The 18336-nt window shown below is 31.1% G+C and overlaps 1 protein-coding gene across 1 annotated transcript; it reads left to right on the top strand.

Moving 5' to 3' along the window:
• Window positions 1-1943: 1943 nt before the first annotated feature.
• LOC111677093 (protein charybde-like) lies at window positions 1944-17818 on the top strand. Its single transcript, XM_023438148.2, has 4 exons — window positions 1944-2834; window positions 14661-15432; window positions 17451-17561; window positions 17720-17818. Exons 1-4 carry the CDS (start codon window positions 2753-2755, stop codon window positions 17796-17798), a joined length of 1044 nt encoding a protein of 347 aa, XP_023293916.2. The 5' UTR covers window positions 1944-2752; the 3' UTR covers window positions 17799-17818.
• The last annotated feature ends 518 nt before the right edge of the window (window positions 17819-18336 follow it).

Genomic DNA, 18336 nt, shown 5'->3' with positions numbered 1-18336 from the left:
AGTTGAGTAGTGCTGGAACAACTCACTCAACGCTTGAGTGTATGAAAGAAAAACTATAAAAACCCTGCATGGCAACCGGCCGGAATAGTAGCTTTGTGGCACTGCTGGCTAACGCGAGTTTAAGTTAAGAGGTAAAGCGGACAAATTTGCCAAGAATTCAGAATGTAAAAAAAAAACTTTGTTAAAAACCAGGCAAAATTTAACCATAACAGCAACAACAAAAAGACGAATAAGCTTTAAGAAAAAAAATTGTTGCAAAATTTAAGAATACCAATTGTTTTTGTTTTTTTCTTCTTTATACATAAATTGAATGAATTTTTGTATTTTAAAGTGTTTGTTGTAGTAGTTTTCAAAGTGTTTGGCTTGAACAATTTTTTGCAGTTTTGTTTTAAACTTTTATTTGTTGTTTTTAAATAAAAACTAAATAATAATTAGTACTTGGAAAATGGAAAAAATTAAAGCAATTTAAGACAATGATGAGCAGGGTTTTTATATAAAAAAGTGTGAAAACAAAAAGATATGAAAAAATGGAAATTGTGTGAACATTTTTGTTACTGGCTGCAATTTTTTTTATACATTTCTGCAACAATAGCGCAATAGACAATAAATCTGCTCTTAGCAACAAACTAAAAAAAAGCATTAAATTACATTTAATTTTAGTTTTCATTTGGCTAAATACTGCAACAACAAGAGTATGTTTTTTAAACTAAGGCGAAGGGAATGAACAAAAACAAAAAAAAAAGAACAAAGAAGAAAATAAGCAAATTATACGCGTGAGTGCCTGCAGTTAAAAAGTCATAAATAATTAACGCCACAAACATACAAAACTACTCATCATTTTTGTTGTTTTTAATACAATGAAATTATTTTCAATTTAATTTTCTTTTACATAAACTTAAAATTTACACGGCAACAACAAACATAAAGTAAATTGCCAATATTGTATTTTATTTTTACAACATTTTTCTTAACTTCCCAACAAGAACAGTGACAGTCATTTGATCGGTCATTTGACTGGCACTACTGATGTATTATTTCTATCACAGAGTAAAGCAAAGTTTCTATCAGTTTCTTAAGGCAAATGGACAAAAGTGATGGAAACATTTGTGTACATGTGATTTTTCTTCTCCCTTGCACTTATGAATTCTATCGACTTTAAAACATATATTTGAGCTGCTCACTCTTTTGCTTTTTACCAATCAAGGATGATGGAAATGTTAGTCACGATTGACTAATCATTCTTTATGGATATATCCATCACAGTTGACCAATCACACTTGATGAATTTATCCGTCAAATCTGACGGCTATACCAATTTATAATAAAACACAATTTATTAACATTTTGAGATATATATTTTTTAATTTTATTAATATACATAGTAAGCATATACATAAATTAACTATCATTTTACCATTTTACATACCTCGCAAAATGTAAAATCCTCTTATACTCCTTTTAATTTGTGGAAATAAATTGTCTGTAAAGAAATATATATAAATATTGAAATATAAAAATTAAAAGTAAATATGTATTCATATTACCAAAGATAGAAAAATCTTCGAAGAGTATATTCTCAGCTCCACTTCCTGCACCGTTTTTAAATTCAGTTTATAATAAATCTATTTACTTTTAATAATTTTAGTCTCAAATTTTTTAATTTTTCGCTTCTTGATCTTTGGCTTTCACCGAAATAATTAATTTATAAGACGGAAAACACAGTAACTGTCAAATGCAGTTGTTACACTCTTTCATATGTAAATGAAACCCTTTATTACACATTGTGTATATCAACAGTCATTTTACCGGTCATTTGAACATCATTATTGATGGAATTATCCGTTAACTCTTTTTTTTAGCAATTTTTAAAGAAAAATGTTGCAAGTGTGTTAGTAAAATCATTTTGTACGTGTTAGTTTCGGTCATACATTTCTTGTAGGGTTGTCAACCAAATGTGAGAATAATCACTGGGAGAGCATAGCTGACTGTCAAACACAATCCAGCAGTAACAGCAACAACTGCAGCAGAAGTATATCACACACACTCAAACACTCCAGAGATTGTGATGATGTACTCTGCGTCTGTGTTCCATACAAGACAACGAGTTTCTTTAGTATGCTTTCTCATACATAGTGCTTGATTAAACAAAAATAGCAACAGCAAAGAGAAGACGAAAATAAACTTTTTTGTATGAAAAAAGCTCATTTAAAACTTAACAAACCACTCAAAAAAAAGTGCCGTAATTTAAGGATTTTAAATTTGTTGCTTAAATTAAGTTTGTGATAAAATTTAATAAAAAAAATTGAAAATTTAAAGAAGCTTTTACGCTTAAACGAAAAACCTTACTTTCAACATTTGTGTTAAAACCCCTTCCGTCAACACGTTACCACCAAGTCCCTCACTTGAAGCTGCTGTAGAGGCAACAACAATCGATCAATGTTGTGTTCATAACAACGAAAATTGTTCTTCTGCTATATGCTGCCGTCCGGCTAATTCCACGGCTTTTTCATTGTCGTCATCAACGTCATCATCTTTAGCACAAGCATTGCCCCCAGCCGCCGCTTTTTCCTTAAGTACACCTGCAACGCCTGCTACTGTCACCGCCGCTAGCATTTCAAACCATAGACCGCCGGTTTCTCCGTGTACAACCGCCACCAGCACAGTTACAACGAATTTATCTTCATCAGCTCCTGCTTCGCGTAGCAGTAGTAACGTTTTGATCGGTTTGGATCACATCTTTACATCATTCCTAATGAAAATGGAAGTTTTGTCAGTGCAAAATCATCATATACAAAAGCAATTTGGTGTTATCGGTTCAACAAAAGTTAAAAAAGGTGAGTATTGACAATTTTTTTTTATTTTGGATTTTTAAAGCAAGTGATTAGAGACAGAGAAGGATTTAAAAGTAGTTTATTTTAATGTCCATATTCCATTTCTTAAAGTGTTTAACTTGTGAGATAAATAGATGTTTTTATGTGACAAAAATATAAGAAACACAGAAGTTGAAGCGGGCTCCGAAAAGCCATTTCATTCTGTTAATGTCTTAAAATTAACATTTTCTTTATTCAAAAAACCATTACAATGGGAAAAAAGTCTACATAAATATATTAATTAAAATATAACACAGGCCAATAAATTTTATATCAGAGAATAAAAACGATTTTTTCAAGACTTAAGTATTTAGTCATCTGATAGTAAATGCCCAAAGAAAATCTTTGATTACCAAAAAAAATTTTGACAAGTAAATTTTACTTAAACATTAGAAGAAATATAATATAAGATCTCAATTTCCAATTTCCATAAAAATTCTCAACAATAATGAGTTAAATAGATGATATTTACACATGAGATTCATAATCACTAAGACGCCCTGCAGCGGAGGCAGAAAATACTTTTTTAATTTGCTTAGTGTTGAAGTGTTAAAGTTTTAATTATGATTCTTGAGAAAACTACCAAAAAGACGAACATAAAACCGAATGTTAGGTATCATGGAATTGATCTTTGGAATGCTACTATTGTATTTGCCATAAACTTCAACTTGTTCTGTAAAACATGGGGATGAGTCTCACATATTAATATGCTTTAAATCTAATAATTTTAAATCTAATTTTCTTGGAAATGTTAGTATTCAACATACATGGGAGTAGTTAATTATATCGATTAATTAATTGACGATTTCATTAGCATTAAATTGAAAAAAATTATAATTATTTTTTTTTTCATTAGCATTATTTTGTCTAATGGTAATGGTTTTTAATGAAACGATTTCATTAGTAATTACTTAAAAATAAATTTTCATTACCATTATTCAATGGATTTTAAAAATGTTCAAACATTAGTTCTAATTTCGAAATTAATTTCGAATATCCGAACATTATAATGTATTGTCATTAGGTGAAATCATGTAATGCAAATTTCAGCACATTCGGTTTAGAAAATCTAGTTTTAACAACTTTAAAAATTTTTCGAACACGAGTTCGAATTTTCGAAATTTTTTTTTTTTAGGTTTTATGACACAGAGAATAATTTAAAAACATAAAAAATTTTTCGAAAATAACTTCGAAATTTCGAACTTAATTTCGAATATTCGAACATGTTATTGTATTGGCATCAGATGTACTTATGACTGCAAAATTTCAGCCAATTTGGGCTACGGAAACTGGTTTTAAAAATTTAATTTAAAAATTTTTCGAACACGAGTTCGAATTTTCGAAATTTTTTTTTTAGGTTTTATGACACAGAGATTAATTTAAAAACATAAAAAATTTTTCGAAAATAACTTCGAAATTTCGAACTTAATTTCGAATATTCGAACATATTATTGTATTGTCATCAGATGTACTTATGACTGCAAAATTTCAGCCAATTTGGGCTACGGAAACTGGGTTTAAAAATTTAATTTAAAAATTTAAAAAATTTTCGAACACGAGTTCGAATTTTCGAAATTTTTTTTTTTTAGGTTTTATGACACAGAGATTAATTTAAAAACATAAAAAATTTTTCGAAAATAACTTCGAAATTTCGAACTTAATTTCGAATATTCGAACATATTATTGTATTGTCATCAGATATACTTATGACTGCAAAATTTCATCCAATTTGGGCTGCGGAAACTGGTTTTAAAAGCTTTCAAACCTCGAATCTTCGAAAAATTTTCCTTAATATATTTTTCGACAATTATAAATACTAATTAAATTCGTTTTTGAAAATTCATTATCAAATTCATTACCATTATCAAAAAAAGTTATAATGAAAATATAATATAATGAAAAATGTATTGAATACTATTCAATACAGGAATATATAACTCATTTCTTAAACAGTCCACTTTTTGTTAACAAGTTAAAAAATCGATGTCCATATCAAGACAGCAAATCGAAATGTGGATATAAAATCACTGAGAAACTGTTTTTTATACCAATGTATTTTGAAACGTCGACAACTTCAGTATTGTAAAATGTTGAAAATTTTACTTTCATAAATATGCGAAAAGTCGACGTTTCATAAATTTGCTAAAGGTAGAAAATGTGAATTTTCATAAATTGTTTAAAGTCAAAAAACACAATTTTGTTTTAGCTAAAAAATGATACAGCAAACGGTAAAAATCCGAGTAAAATTTTAATTGTAGATTCAGTATTAATTTTATAGTACCTCCTATGGATTAGTTTTAAAGGATTATAAAGGTATATCCAGCAAAAATAAAACGAAATACTGCCAAAAGAATAACATTTATCACCACTTCAAAAGTAGCACTAAGTGAATTTGTTTACCTTCTGTGGAAATGATGTTTATTGACTTCCACAGAAGTCAATAAAAAAAAGAAAAGAATCCAATATTGTTAAAATTTTTTAATTAAACCCATTTTATTTTCGAATTAGTTAATAAATTTATTTATGTATGTTAATACCCAGCTTAAAAGTGAGGAAAAAGAAGTAGAATTTTCACCACAAATAACATACTTGAAGTACTTCCAATTTTAGTGAAAAACCTATGAATTTTACATTAGCGTGTCATTGGAGGGATGTTGTTCTTTTTTGACAACTATAAAATACATCTAATCTTATTCATAGATGCAATAAAAATCCGATATTAAGATGTCAAAAATAAACCGATTTTGTTCAATGACATGCTTATGTTAATTTCATTGGTTTTTCGCCAAAATTTGGTGTACTTAGAATATGTTATTTGTAGTGACTTTTCTACATCTCTTTCCTCACTTTTAACTGCATTTGTAAGGAAATATTTGGTTCATAAAAGCAAAAATATATATTCGCATTTTTATATGTGATTAAGATGTCGTTTGTAAAGTATGATATCAGTTATTTTTTTGCTGGGTATATCCAGCAAAAATAAAACGAAGTACTTCCAAAATAATAACATTTATAAGCACTTCAACAGTGAATTTGTTTACTGGAAATGATATTTATTGAATTCCAAAGAAGCGAAAAGAATCCAATATTTAAAATTTTGAATTAAACCCATATTATTTTCAAGTTAGTTAATAAATGCGTGTAATTTATTTATGTATGTTGATATTATTTCAGTCAAATTAGTTGTATTCTTTAATACTACAATTTCACTTCCTAATAACTTCAAAAAAAAAAAAAAACAAACAAAAATAACTTCCTGTGAATGACTTCAGATGTAGTTAATTTGGAATCCCTCCTATGACAAGTCTGTGTTAAAGTCATAACTTCTTCAGGTCTTTTTCAGTACTTTCTTGGAGTAAATTCTACTTCTTTTTCACTTCTTTGGAAGTTTTTTTTTGCTGGGTATATGTACATCAAATCCAAAGAAATACATCTAGGGCCTTTTGGAAATCGAAACCACTTCCTTTGGTCTATTAGCTTAGATTACTAAGCACTTACCTACCAGAGGCACTAAACAATTGTACGTACGTTTTGGAAAGTTCTCTCAAGTTAAAAAATAATTAGTATTTCGTAAATGCTTTATATGTTATACAAATTTAGAACTAAAACAAAATCCCTTTACTATTGATTTTTCTAAGTTTATCTTTTTTTGAAATCTTTAAAGTGCCAACAACACTTTGCAAAAGTTCAACACAACATATTTCAAATAAAAATTCTTAAAGTACATGCTGTGATGATGTTCTTCGCAGCAATTGTTTATACATAAATCCTTGTTAAAATGCCACAAAACAAATTAAATGTTCAGTCTTAATTACGAATTCTTTTACGAAGTCTTTTTCAAAACACAAAGTAATAAAAATAAATATGATATAAATATGTCTGTTAGCTTACAAACATATTTTTATACATATCTAAATATACATATGTCTATCTATATAAATATTTTTTTATTTATAATTTAAGAAGAGAAAACACAAAAAAACAGTTAAAACAAATTTGAAAAGGTCATAAATTTACATGTCATCAAAATTGAAAAGTACATTTAAAGATTTGTAAGTGTTTTTAATAATAATTCCACTTGATTTGAAAAGGTCAGCAGCAATCAGCAGGCACACTCTACACAGTACAAATTTGTTACACACTTCAGCCGTGTCTACTCATCAGACAACACTCTACAATCCACTCTGTATGTCGTTATGTGTATTTGTGTATATTTCAACCACTTCATAGCTGATTGTATGTTAAAATTTGAATTCGAAAAATAAACATATCGTCTGAATTTATTTACAAACAGTTCATCACATACCGTGGTTCTGTATTCTGTCCATTAAATACCCGCAATCATTTATTCAAATACAAAATTGGAAGAGCTCTGGAAAAAAATACGTTATTTTTTTCGTGTTTTTGTTTTTTATAAATGTAAATTTGTAATTTATTTTAACGTGCATAAGTCATTTCAATTACATCTTTTCCAATTCATTTAATATTTATGCAAATTGTACCGAATTTTTTTTATTCGTTTGTATTGTTGTTTTATTTCATTTTTTGTTACAACGACAACAAAAACAACCCTTTTTAGCATAGAAAAATTATTACAATTTACAAAATGTTGTCACGATACATTTATTGGTCGGGAATTGTAATAAAAAAAAAAACAACAATAACAACATAAATTAAAGTGGTAATAGAAGTGTTAGAAATAAAAAAATTGGAATGTTCATGTAATGGCTAGTTTTTTGAATAATTATGCAAAACCGGTAATAAAACATAACTTTTTATATAACAGTCATTATGGTAAACACATATTGTAAGGATGTTTATTACCAATGGGCCCACTTAACTTTTTTAATTGGCCAAATATTTGTTTCAGGCGTTTAGCAAAATATTTTGAGAACTTATGTGGTTTTCTAACTGGCCCCTACATAAATATTTCACTAGATTAGTAGTTTTTACTAAGTCGACTGTCAGGACTGTCTTTACCCCCGGAGGCATGTTATCTTGGTAAGACCTCCGCCTTGGTGTTATTGCAATCCCGGGGTATAAAGAGGTGGCCAATACCTCCAGTCTGGCCGGGACTGAAATATTGTTTACAGTCTATTGCTTGGTTTAGTTCTTGCATAGACTGCCAAAGGTCAGACCAGAGCACCGCATAATCTGGTACTACGGGTGGCCAGTTGCCCGCAGGACTATGTCCTGGCTGGTCAGTTGGTTGAGGTTTCTTCGGGATCCAGGTAGTGGCGCGGAGAGTAAGTGGCGGTTAAAAGACTGATGCATGATAATAGTCAATATTTCGGGATAAGTTCGGTGCTGTTGCCGAAATCAACAGATACTCCAAGCGGGTCGTGGTAGACCCTTCTCAAGTTTACCCAGTGGATAAAAAAGACCACCGTGAGATAAGGCCGTCAAGTCAGGTGCTCACGTTAAAACTCTCGACAGTCATGTCAGGACTGTCTACTTTGGAAATTTTATTATCGTTATTCATTTGCTTATTGCAGCCTTTAATGACGCGATAAATCCAATTCAAATGAATAGCAAAAACAGATCTATTAATTAAGCGCCTAGATCATGGTATCTAAATAATTTAACATCTGTTTTTCTGTCTACTCCAGTCGTAAGAACCCCATTTGACAAGGCTATACTGGTCCCAAATTTAACTATGTTGAACCACTGGGTGAGCTTCTTTGACAACTCACAACCTCCCCATTGTATCATTCTGTTGTTTCGGCAACAGCAACTAGGGACCTAATTGGTGGTATGAAAACACAGAAGTACATTTAATGGCCCAGACTTATTTCAGTGGCCACAATGATCTACATTGATAATTTAAGCATTTTTAGATCCAACTTACTTAACCATGAAGGAAAATCTTCTATATACGACTCAACAACTGCTTCGCTGCTTCAACCGTTACTCCATCAGTCATTCTGACATCTCCATAGAAATAACTCAGAATAACTCAGAACTTATTCATCAAATACTTGTGCTTTGTTCAACAATGCATACTGAATCTTTGCAATATCAGCTCAAATGCAACATTTTATAAATCCATAGCTTTGATCTAAGGATTGTATCTAGAAACTTGGAGCGATATTCCAAAAATTTATATTTCATCAATCAATCTTCCCGCGAATTTGGGTTTAAACGAATGAACTAACTGAACAGCCAGGTCAAAGTCCTACGTCAACTGGCCACCTGTAGTACCAGGTTATGTGGTCCTCTGATTCAATCCTATGTCACAAAGTTGTATAGCCTGTGCCTATGTCAAATCATTCCAAGGAAAGGAAGAGGTTACATTTGATCATTACAAGATCATAGTCCCGGCAGACTAAAGGTATTGATAGTAGCTCCTCTGTCACCAATAAAACATGTACCCGTATCGGTAAAGTTTGTGTATCATACTAAGAAATTATTCCTCTTGACCGTTAAACGACTAGCTAGCTCCCAGTGTTCAGCTAGTACTGCCAGTAACCTTGTGGTATAACATCTGTTTTGGTTTATGAGTTGCTTAGAGCGTTTATTATTGAAAAAGTCACCTTAACTCTACAGATGCCTAGATTATTCCATCTATTTTCAACCTTTTAATGATATATACTGAATATACTACTTTCGATAAATTTCAACGGAATTGCTACTTAATCAGAATGTTGTTAATATTATGTTAATTTGGACATTGCAATGCATTGTAGGGATACAGTCCCAAGTGCTTAAATTAAGTTTTTAACTGAAAAACTAGAATTTTGGTTAGTCAGCTCACTTAAATCTATTGGATTAGTTAAATCTTGCAGATACAAGTTTTACGGAAAGATTTCACTGTTACATTGAAGGGTTAATCTAAGAAAGTTACAGTGTTCTAGCAAGGAATCACCTGGCATTACCAGAGATGTACAAATGATAAGATATTTGTCGGAGTCACAATATAAATTGAAAAATAAAATTATATAAAATGTTACTTTATTCCAAAGTTTTACTTTTTTTAGAAACTCTTATTCTGAAAACCTCACCGCTCCCAACCCTGCCATGCGATGTAGAAAGCATGTTTGTGTCGCATTTATTCATTCAACTACAGAAAAAAAGTACATATTTAGGTTATTACTGCAGAAATATGGTCTGTAATGAAATTTCAATTTTTATCCAACACTTTAACTTTTATTCATTCATTCGTTTACCCCTTATTTACTGGATGTCCAGTATGAATGTTTATACATTTGTTTCAACGTATAGAAAAGTTTGACTTGGCAACAATAACAGAGAGTAATGATGTTGGAAATGGAAACACAAAATAAAAACTGAAAGCCTAATACTGTGGCCATACCACAAACACACTAGTATGTAACTAGTATGGCATGGATTATGCAACTTCCTGTTTCATCCTGTCACCAAGCTGAATGTATACATATGTACGTGTGGATATGTAAATACGTTTACACATAACTGGACACATTCATATGCATACATATGAACAAACACACACACACACACACAAGACAAGTAAATGTAAATTAAAGGGAGTGAAATAAACTAGAAAAACAAAGTACAAAACTAAACAAAACTTTATAACGGAAAACGGAAAAAAGTGTGTGTGGCCCTACATTTTGTAATTTATATTTTTCTTTTTTTTTTTACCTTCAACATACATTTTTACATGTAGATTTTAGTTTCTTTTCTCAAAAGTTTGAAACAGTTAATATGTGGTTTTTGTTTTGTTCCGGCAAATTGCAGTCAATTTAATTTTACAATTGAATACACTTTTTATAAGAAAAAAAACATTAAAAATGTATACAAATGTAAATTTACAATAACCCGGTAGTAGTAGTGCAACCTACTAGGGCAATTAATAAAGTTAATTTTAGATTATATACAAACATCTAAATCTACTTATAGTTGGTTTCTTAATACTCAGAGTAGTCTTAACTTGCTGTTAGATTAAACTTGGAACAAATTTAGGCGAACTTTAACCGATGATTGTGTTGTTGAGTTATGGATTTAAAATCGGTTTACTTTGTTAGTATTGCCAACTTTTCAGTCAAAAACCTAAAGAATGAACAGCTGTTTTTTAAAATGTTACTTTTGTAAAAAGATAAGTTCACAGTCGTAATTCAGGTCTGAGTTGGGGAACAACTCTCGCGTCATCGCGATTATTTCTTAAACGCGTTCAGGCTTGTGTTTGTTGCCTGACTTTCGACAGTTTTGCGTCTCACTCGCACTGGTGTAATGTATTACTTCATATAACTGTTCAAAGTTATCTGTTGTCTACATTAACCTCGTGCTTTCGTATTACCTCAAGTGAGGTTATGTTTTATTGGTGGAGACCATAGAATACTCAAACGTTTTTAACTGGTGGAGACCAAATTAATTTTAATAAAAAAGAAGAAGAGATCTAATTACCAATAACTAGCGAAACAACTAGATAATAGGGTTCTATAAATCGACGAAAAATCGACTTTTAACTAAATGCAAAATGTCGAAAGTCAAAAAAACTACTTTTCATAAATTTCAAAAAGTCGAAAAGTTAACTTTTAACTAAATGAAAAAAGTCGACTTTTCGACTTTTTGCATTTTATAAAAAGTAGACTTTTCGACTTTCGACATTTTGCATTTAGTTAAAAGTCGATTTTTCATTTAATTAAAAGTCGATTTTCGACTTTTAATATTTATTAATAGTCGACTTTCCGACTTTTTTCGACTATTTCCGACTTTTTCCGACTTTTCGACTCTTTCCGACTTTTTTCGACTTTTGCACTTTTTTCGACTTTTATTTACAAAGTCGACTTTTTTCATAGACGATAGTCGAGTTATCGACTTTTTTGGAACAAAATAGTCGACTTCGACTTTTTTCGATTTATAGAACCCTAACACTGAGAAACTCTTGTTGAGAAACTTTAGATTTTGTGTGTGAGAGAAAGAGATGGTTAATATCTCTTTCTCTCACACACGAAAATCAAAAGCTTCCCAAAAAAAAGTACCCTAGTGTGAACCAGGTCTAATATGTATTATTTTCGGGATCAAACATTTTTCCCAAAAGATTTTTTATCTTCTGTGAATAGTAAAGCAGCGTCAGTTTTTTGGAAACCCCCCAGTTAGTCTGTCAATTACAATTACTTACTACTCACAACACATTAAATAAAACTATTTCCAAACCTTTCCCCTCATACGTAAAAAAACAGAATACAAATTCTTACAAAAAAAACCTCTGAAGGATACTTACCGGTTTTTACCACAATCGTTCACTAACCCATTCGTTTGTTTATTCATTCATTCATTTATTTCAGTTGCTTCTTTGGCAGTCACTGCTGTAATTACCGTTACGAGAAGTTAGCAACAAGACAACAATTGTGGCTTGATTACAAGTACACAACTGGAAAAAAATGTTTGTAAAGGAATAAATAACTATACATTCATACAATGCAATATATACTAGTTAATTCCTTCTTTACTTTTTGTTGTTTATTTCTTTATATCCTTCTTTTTGCCCTTTCCAAAAGTCAGTCATATATACATACATATGTATTCAGTATATACAATTACTACAATCACTATCCTTTAATTATGTTACCCAACGACTGCAAGCATGGCTGCCACATTGGATTTATTGACATTTTGTCGATTATGTGGATGTAGATATAAATAGGAATGTGTCGTTTTAACTTTTTGCGATAATCAAAGTTTTTCATTTAATTGAAAATTTTTGTGGATTTTAAACATTTGTCGTCAGCGGCATGATGTAAAACCGCAATAGTTATGATTCTCAGAAACCCTAGTCCTGCTTCTTAACTATTCTGTGATAAACCACTTGATTTTATTGGAATCATGATTACATATATATGCAAGTATTTCAAGATCCTAATTCTCTCATTTAAATGTCATATTTAAAAAAAGTCGACTTTTCAACAGAATCGATATTCGACTTTTTTTGACAAGATAGTCGACTTAGAAGAGTGAATTGTTCGACAAAATGTTACAAGTTGTAAAACCCTAATACCAAATACCTATTTATTTTTCATCTACATTTCTAAAATAGTAACATCGTAATAAACATAAAAGCACGAATATAATTATAAATAGTATAATTTGCACTAAAAACTTCAATCAATCGATTTAATTTAAATAATGACTACGTCACTGGCTGACGCTGCATTATGAATAAAAAAATAAACTGAAAAAAAAGAATAACAAACAAAATAAAATATCAAGAAATTGCAAACCGGCTTGCGACATCAAAAATAAAATCATCATTTCTGTGTTGAATTTCGTTTTTTTTTTTTCATTATTTATGTTTTTGCAGCAAGCACGTACTTGCATGAGAACGGCTGATTTTACAGCTGAGTTACCAGGTGATATTCTGCAATACTTTTATTTCTTTACCTCCTTCCCTCCTTCTTATAATTCACAATGGAAACAGTAAAACTTAAAAACTCAATTTATATTTTCACTCAAAGAGCTATAGTGTGTTTTGTGCTCTCAATATTTTCAAAGCAGCACAAAAAAAGCTCAAAGTTATACAGACATAGTTACAAGATGCAGGAAAGAAATCTATTTAAAATTAATTTAACTTAGGGAACTTATAAATATGTGAATGAAACCTTCTTTTTAAATCATTATCGAGTAAATATGTTTATTAACACCGACCAGCGCTGAATTAAAAGTTATCCATCACATTAGGTTTTCTAATTATGAAAAAAGTTTTAGTAATATTTAAGACGCTATAACAGCAGAAGAAACCTTTATTTATAGAATTTGCTATTTCATCTGAAAGTCCAAGCTGTCCTTCTTAAAGTCTAAGCTGTCCTTCTTCTATATATCTTCAAGTTTGCCACTAATCCTATAGAAAAGAACTCTTTGACCTCTGGGTTTGACCTATTTTTTAATTCACAATTAAATATCTGATACACAAGGCAGTGTTGCATAAATAAATCTGTTCGATGAAATACTTCGACAATTTTTAAATAATATCTAGTTGGCTTGGAACTGTACAAAATGTATGGCAAATCTACATGATTTCAATTAGTTTTGTCCAAATCCACCAGATTTCTTCAAAACGCCTGAGTAAAGACATGTAGACATTTATCAGCTTATTTGAGTTGGGAAAACTAACTCCCTTATTTAAGATTAATACTCGTATCTCGACAAAAATATACTCGTATCTAGACAAAGATACTGGTATCTCGACAAAAAGCTCCAAAACCAAGTTCCATACTATCTATTCTTGTTGACACACATGAATTTTATAATTTTAGGGCCTCTTTGGACCCTAGCCTTATAAAAAGCCCACTTCAAAATTTGGCTTTGAATTCCGCTGTTCATTAAGTTCTAAAATTTCCAAAATTAACCAATAAATTTCTAAATAAAAAGCGCGTAAAAAAACATCTAATCTGGCAACTATGATTCCAAGCAACTAGAAACTGAGTTAATTTAATTGAGCTTTTTGTTTGTTGAGTTTGTTTGAGTTGAGTTGCGTTAAGCTTTTTATTCCAGATGAGAGTTTTAGTTTTTTGTGTAAACATATGATTTCTGCACGCAACCAAGTAACAACAGTTAGTTCCTGACCTGCGCTTTACTGGGAAAACAGCTGTTTGAAATTTTCACGGACATGTGTTAAATACAGATGTGCAGAGAACAACAGTGTTGGGTAAAATTATAAGGCAACCTATAACTGTTATTTAAGCAAATTAATTTGATAAGAATGAGATAATAAAGCACATGTAAATAACATGCTTGCAAACTTTAATTAAATAGATAAAATTAATTGGTGATTAAAGCTTAATCTAAAATGTAACTCTTTATGTTTTGCAGACTGGACAAGTTCCCTTACACCACCCTCATCAAGAACAACTACACCGCCAACAAATCTAACAGCTGCATCTACAACACCATCATCTACTAATACCACAACGACAGCAACAACTTTTTACAATTCTCTCCATAGTCCCATAGAACATTTCGACGTTGTTGATGGTCTTAAGCCACAACATAATACAGCTTATTTCACACACACCAACAACTCCAGCCACCACCAATACCAACAGCAGCACAGCCAGCACACTTTTGACATGGAAACAGCAACTGCAGCTTCTGCATCACCCAAAGGTGTCGTCGGCATTGAGTCAACTGGCAGTGCTCATTATGCATACAATAATAATCTCTTGTATTGTGCACCCAATACCACAACAGTAGCCACCAATACCACAGCCGTAGCAGCAGCAGTTTCTAATCAAATGTCGTCATATCACCATCATCATTCCCCTCTCACCGGCATACCGATTGCCGCCTTGACCCCGTCGCCGGTCTCTTCGACTTTGTCCACACCCACCGAAGCCACAGAACATTTTGGCATTGCACACGATGACGATGTGGATGCGGCTGCTGTTAATGAACTTTCACAGCGTTTGCAGGCCGAATTACGTGCTGCCAAAAGTCGTCATTTATCATGTACTGAAGTTTCTTTGCCTTGGGATTTAACACCTCGTATAGCGGCTGATATGATTAAAACATCCGAACGAGAACCGTGTGGTGTTCGAGGTTGTGCTATTTTTATTGATTTTGAAGATGAGACAGGCAGTGCCAGGTAAGATTTGTTGCAAAAAAAAAAACAAAAACTACATTTTAAAGGTCACAAGTTTCATGAGTTTTTATTGTTTTTGTTTTTTTTTTTTTTATTAAACTAATTTGTAGGTGCAATTGAAAGGTAGTTTCAATTAAAAACTTTTAATACTTTGAGATGTTTAAAAGGGTAATAACTTTAAAGAATTTTTAACAATTTAAGAGGTTTTAAAAATATTCGGTGTAATTTGATATTGATCCTTTGTGCAGAGACTAAAAGTAAACCGTTTTTAACTTTAAATTAGTCTTCGAAGCTTGTTTGGACAACAGATTAAATTTAAATAAAATAATCTGATAATTTACTTTAATTTGGTCTTTAATTTAAAAATTTAAACTTTATAATTTAAATAACTTTCAACGGGGACATTATCTGCCTTATCAGCTTTAAGTTTCTACTTAACTTTATATATTCTCTCCATACTTCTGGCTTCCACTTTAGTTATATATCCGTCTATTCCGCCTTGTCTACATGCAGAGCAGATGATACATTTTACTACGGACTGGATTATAGACTTGACAACAGAATAAACTAGAAACTAGTCTTTGAATTATACTATAGGCTGGCCTAGTCTATAGACTATAAGCTTATCTAAGAATAAACTATAGAGTAGACTTAAAGACAGACAATCTTATAGACTAGACTACTGTATAGACTAGATTATACAGTTTAGTTAATAGTTTTTTAAGTGAGGCATTGCTCTCCTGCACAGCTCCTTACAAAGACATGGGCGTTTCGCTAGAAAGGACAATGCCTCCCTTTTCTCGAACTGCCAGTTATTCATGTGCCGAATTGTTGAGGTCATCCACTAGCTATTCTAAAGCAGAAGAGCAGTAGAAAATAGCACATAATGGAGCATTAACTATCTTGAATCTAGCTACGTCCTGTTGGTGTCTTTTGATCTGGTTCTTCTCCGAATGCTAAAGATTTCCATTAACCGTTCTCCGCCATCTCCTTCTTTGTTAGTCCAGCATGTGAAATATCGCATGGGAGAGACTAGTCGACACTTTCGCGATAATTTGCCAAATGTGCACGATCTTTCAATATCTTACTTTGGTTCTCTTTAGCATCCTCAGTAGAAAGGCATGTCTTTTCCGAGCTATCTTCTGAGTCTTCAACATCCTTAGAGCTCGTATAAATCACAGTGCTTCTGCTCTTAGCGTGAAAGTTTATCAGTATTTAATCTACATTTAACCCTTTGACGACCAAACCATTTTGGTTTAGTCAATTTAATTGTTTGTTTGGTTGTCAATATTTATGACCTTATAATAGTTAGGATAAGGAAATTCTTCTCCTAGGAAACTTCTTAGTCTTATGTATCCTTTCGCAAATAAAGTTTTCAAGATCGGTTGACAGATTTGCCCTAATTGTTACTTAAATACTTAACAGTTTTTTACTTATTAACAACTAAATAAAACCTAGATGGAATCTGAAATTATTCAAATACTTTCAGTGGATGTTTACCAAGGTATACATCCCCTCGGAGACCCAAAGGATCCATTGTGATTCCCTTTAATGAAGAATAAAGAACAAGAACGTTAGAGAGAAGACAGAGAAGTAGATAGAGAATAAAAGTAATAAAATTAAGAAATTACACCGCCCATACAGGATTACAGAAAGAAAGTCCATTGTCCGTCATCTGAATATATATGTCACCTAAGTCACGTCGTGCTACATCTCCCAGTTCATCGTGGAATCTTCTACCTAGCCATTTTATTTTGAGACTCTGTACTCTGCGACAGCTGCATAAGATATGCCCTACTGTTTCCAGTTCCTCTTCGTCCTCACATAACCTACAAAAATCCTGCGTGTTACCGACCCAGTTACACTTAAAGGCCCCAAGTGCGCATTGACCAATTGTATCCAAACATTTAGACAAACTTTCACATATTTTACCCTTAAACTTTACTTTACTATTTGCTAAAACCCAACTGTAAATCGAAATTTATGCAGTTTTTTTATAATCTAACTTCTTTATATTACAGGCGCATTGCTTCCTTTAAGGTAGATCCAAATACCGTTTCAACTTTTGAATTATTTTTAACGTTAAAACAAGACAAAGGTGGCTGGACTTCATTATTGCCACAATTTCTCAAGTAAGTGAACAAACAAAAAACAAATTACTTAACTGTTAACTAACTAACTGTTTATTTCTAACGCCATTAACACAAACATTTCTTTTTTGTTCTGTGCAATTCCCTACAACTATGGTTATCTTTTATATTACAAAACTTTTGGTATCTCTTTTTTACAGAAATCTTACCCGCAGCAGTACAATATTAATAAGTCCACATTTTTCATTAAATAAACATAAACTTTATGCCTGTGAGTAGGAAACAACATTTTTTTTTTATAGAAAAAAAAAGAAAGAAAATGAAAATTAATCAAACACAAGAACAACAATATAAGAAAAAAAATCCACCTAAAATGTACAAATGATAAAGAAGAAGTAAAACTAAAATCAGAAATCATTAAAAATAAATAAATATAAAAAAAAACACACACACACAAATGAAACATAGATAAAGTTCAAAAGTTAAATGAAAACTTAAACTAAAAAAAAAAGATTGAGAGAGAGAAGAATGTAAAATATGATTAAAAAGATAAGCTTAGAAGAGGCGCTGTCAATTGTGTTTAATAATAGTAATAATAATATTTATAATATTATTATTGTAATTTAAGTAAAGTTATTAATAATAACATTAACAAATAGTTAATCCCTCCGATTAAAATGAACAAGTTTTCGATGAATATAAACACATGACGATGATGATAATAATGAAGTTAAAGAACCAATGAACTTGTTTATGACAAATTTTCTTTAAGTTTTCATTTTAAGTGTTTCGTTTTGAAATATTTCGTTTGATATTT

The sequence above is a fragment of the Lucilia cuprina genome, chromosome 5, assembly GCF_022045245.1.
Source record: "Lucilia cuprina isolate Lc7/37 chromosome 5, ASM2204524v1, whole genome shotgun sequence".
Lineage (NCBI taxonomy): Eukaryota > Metazoa > Arthropoda > Insecta > Diptera > Calliphoridae > Lucilia > Lucilia cuprina.
Note: the sequence above shows the minus strand (reverse complement) of the source record. Positions and strands in the feature narration are given on the sequence as shown.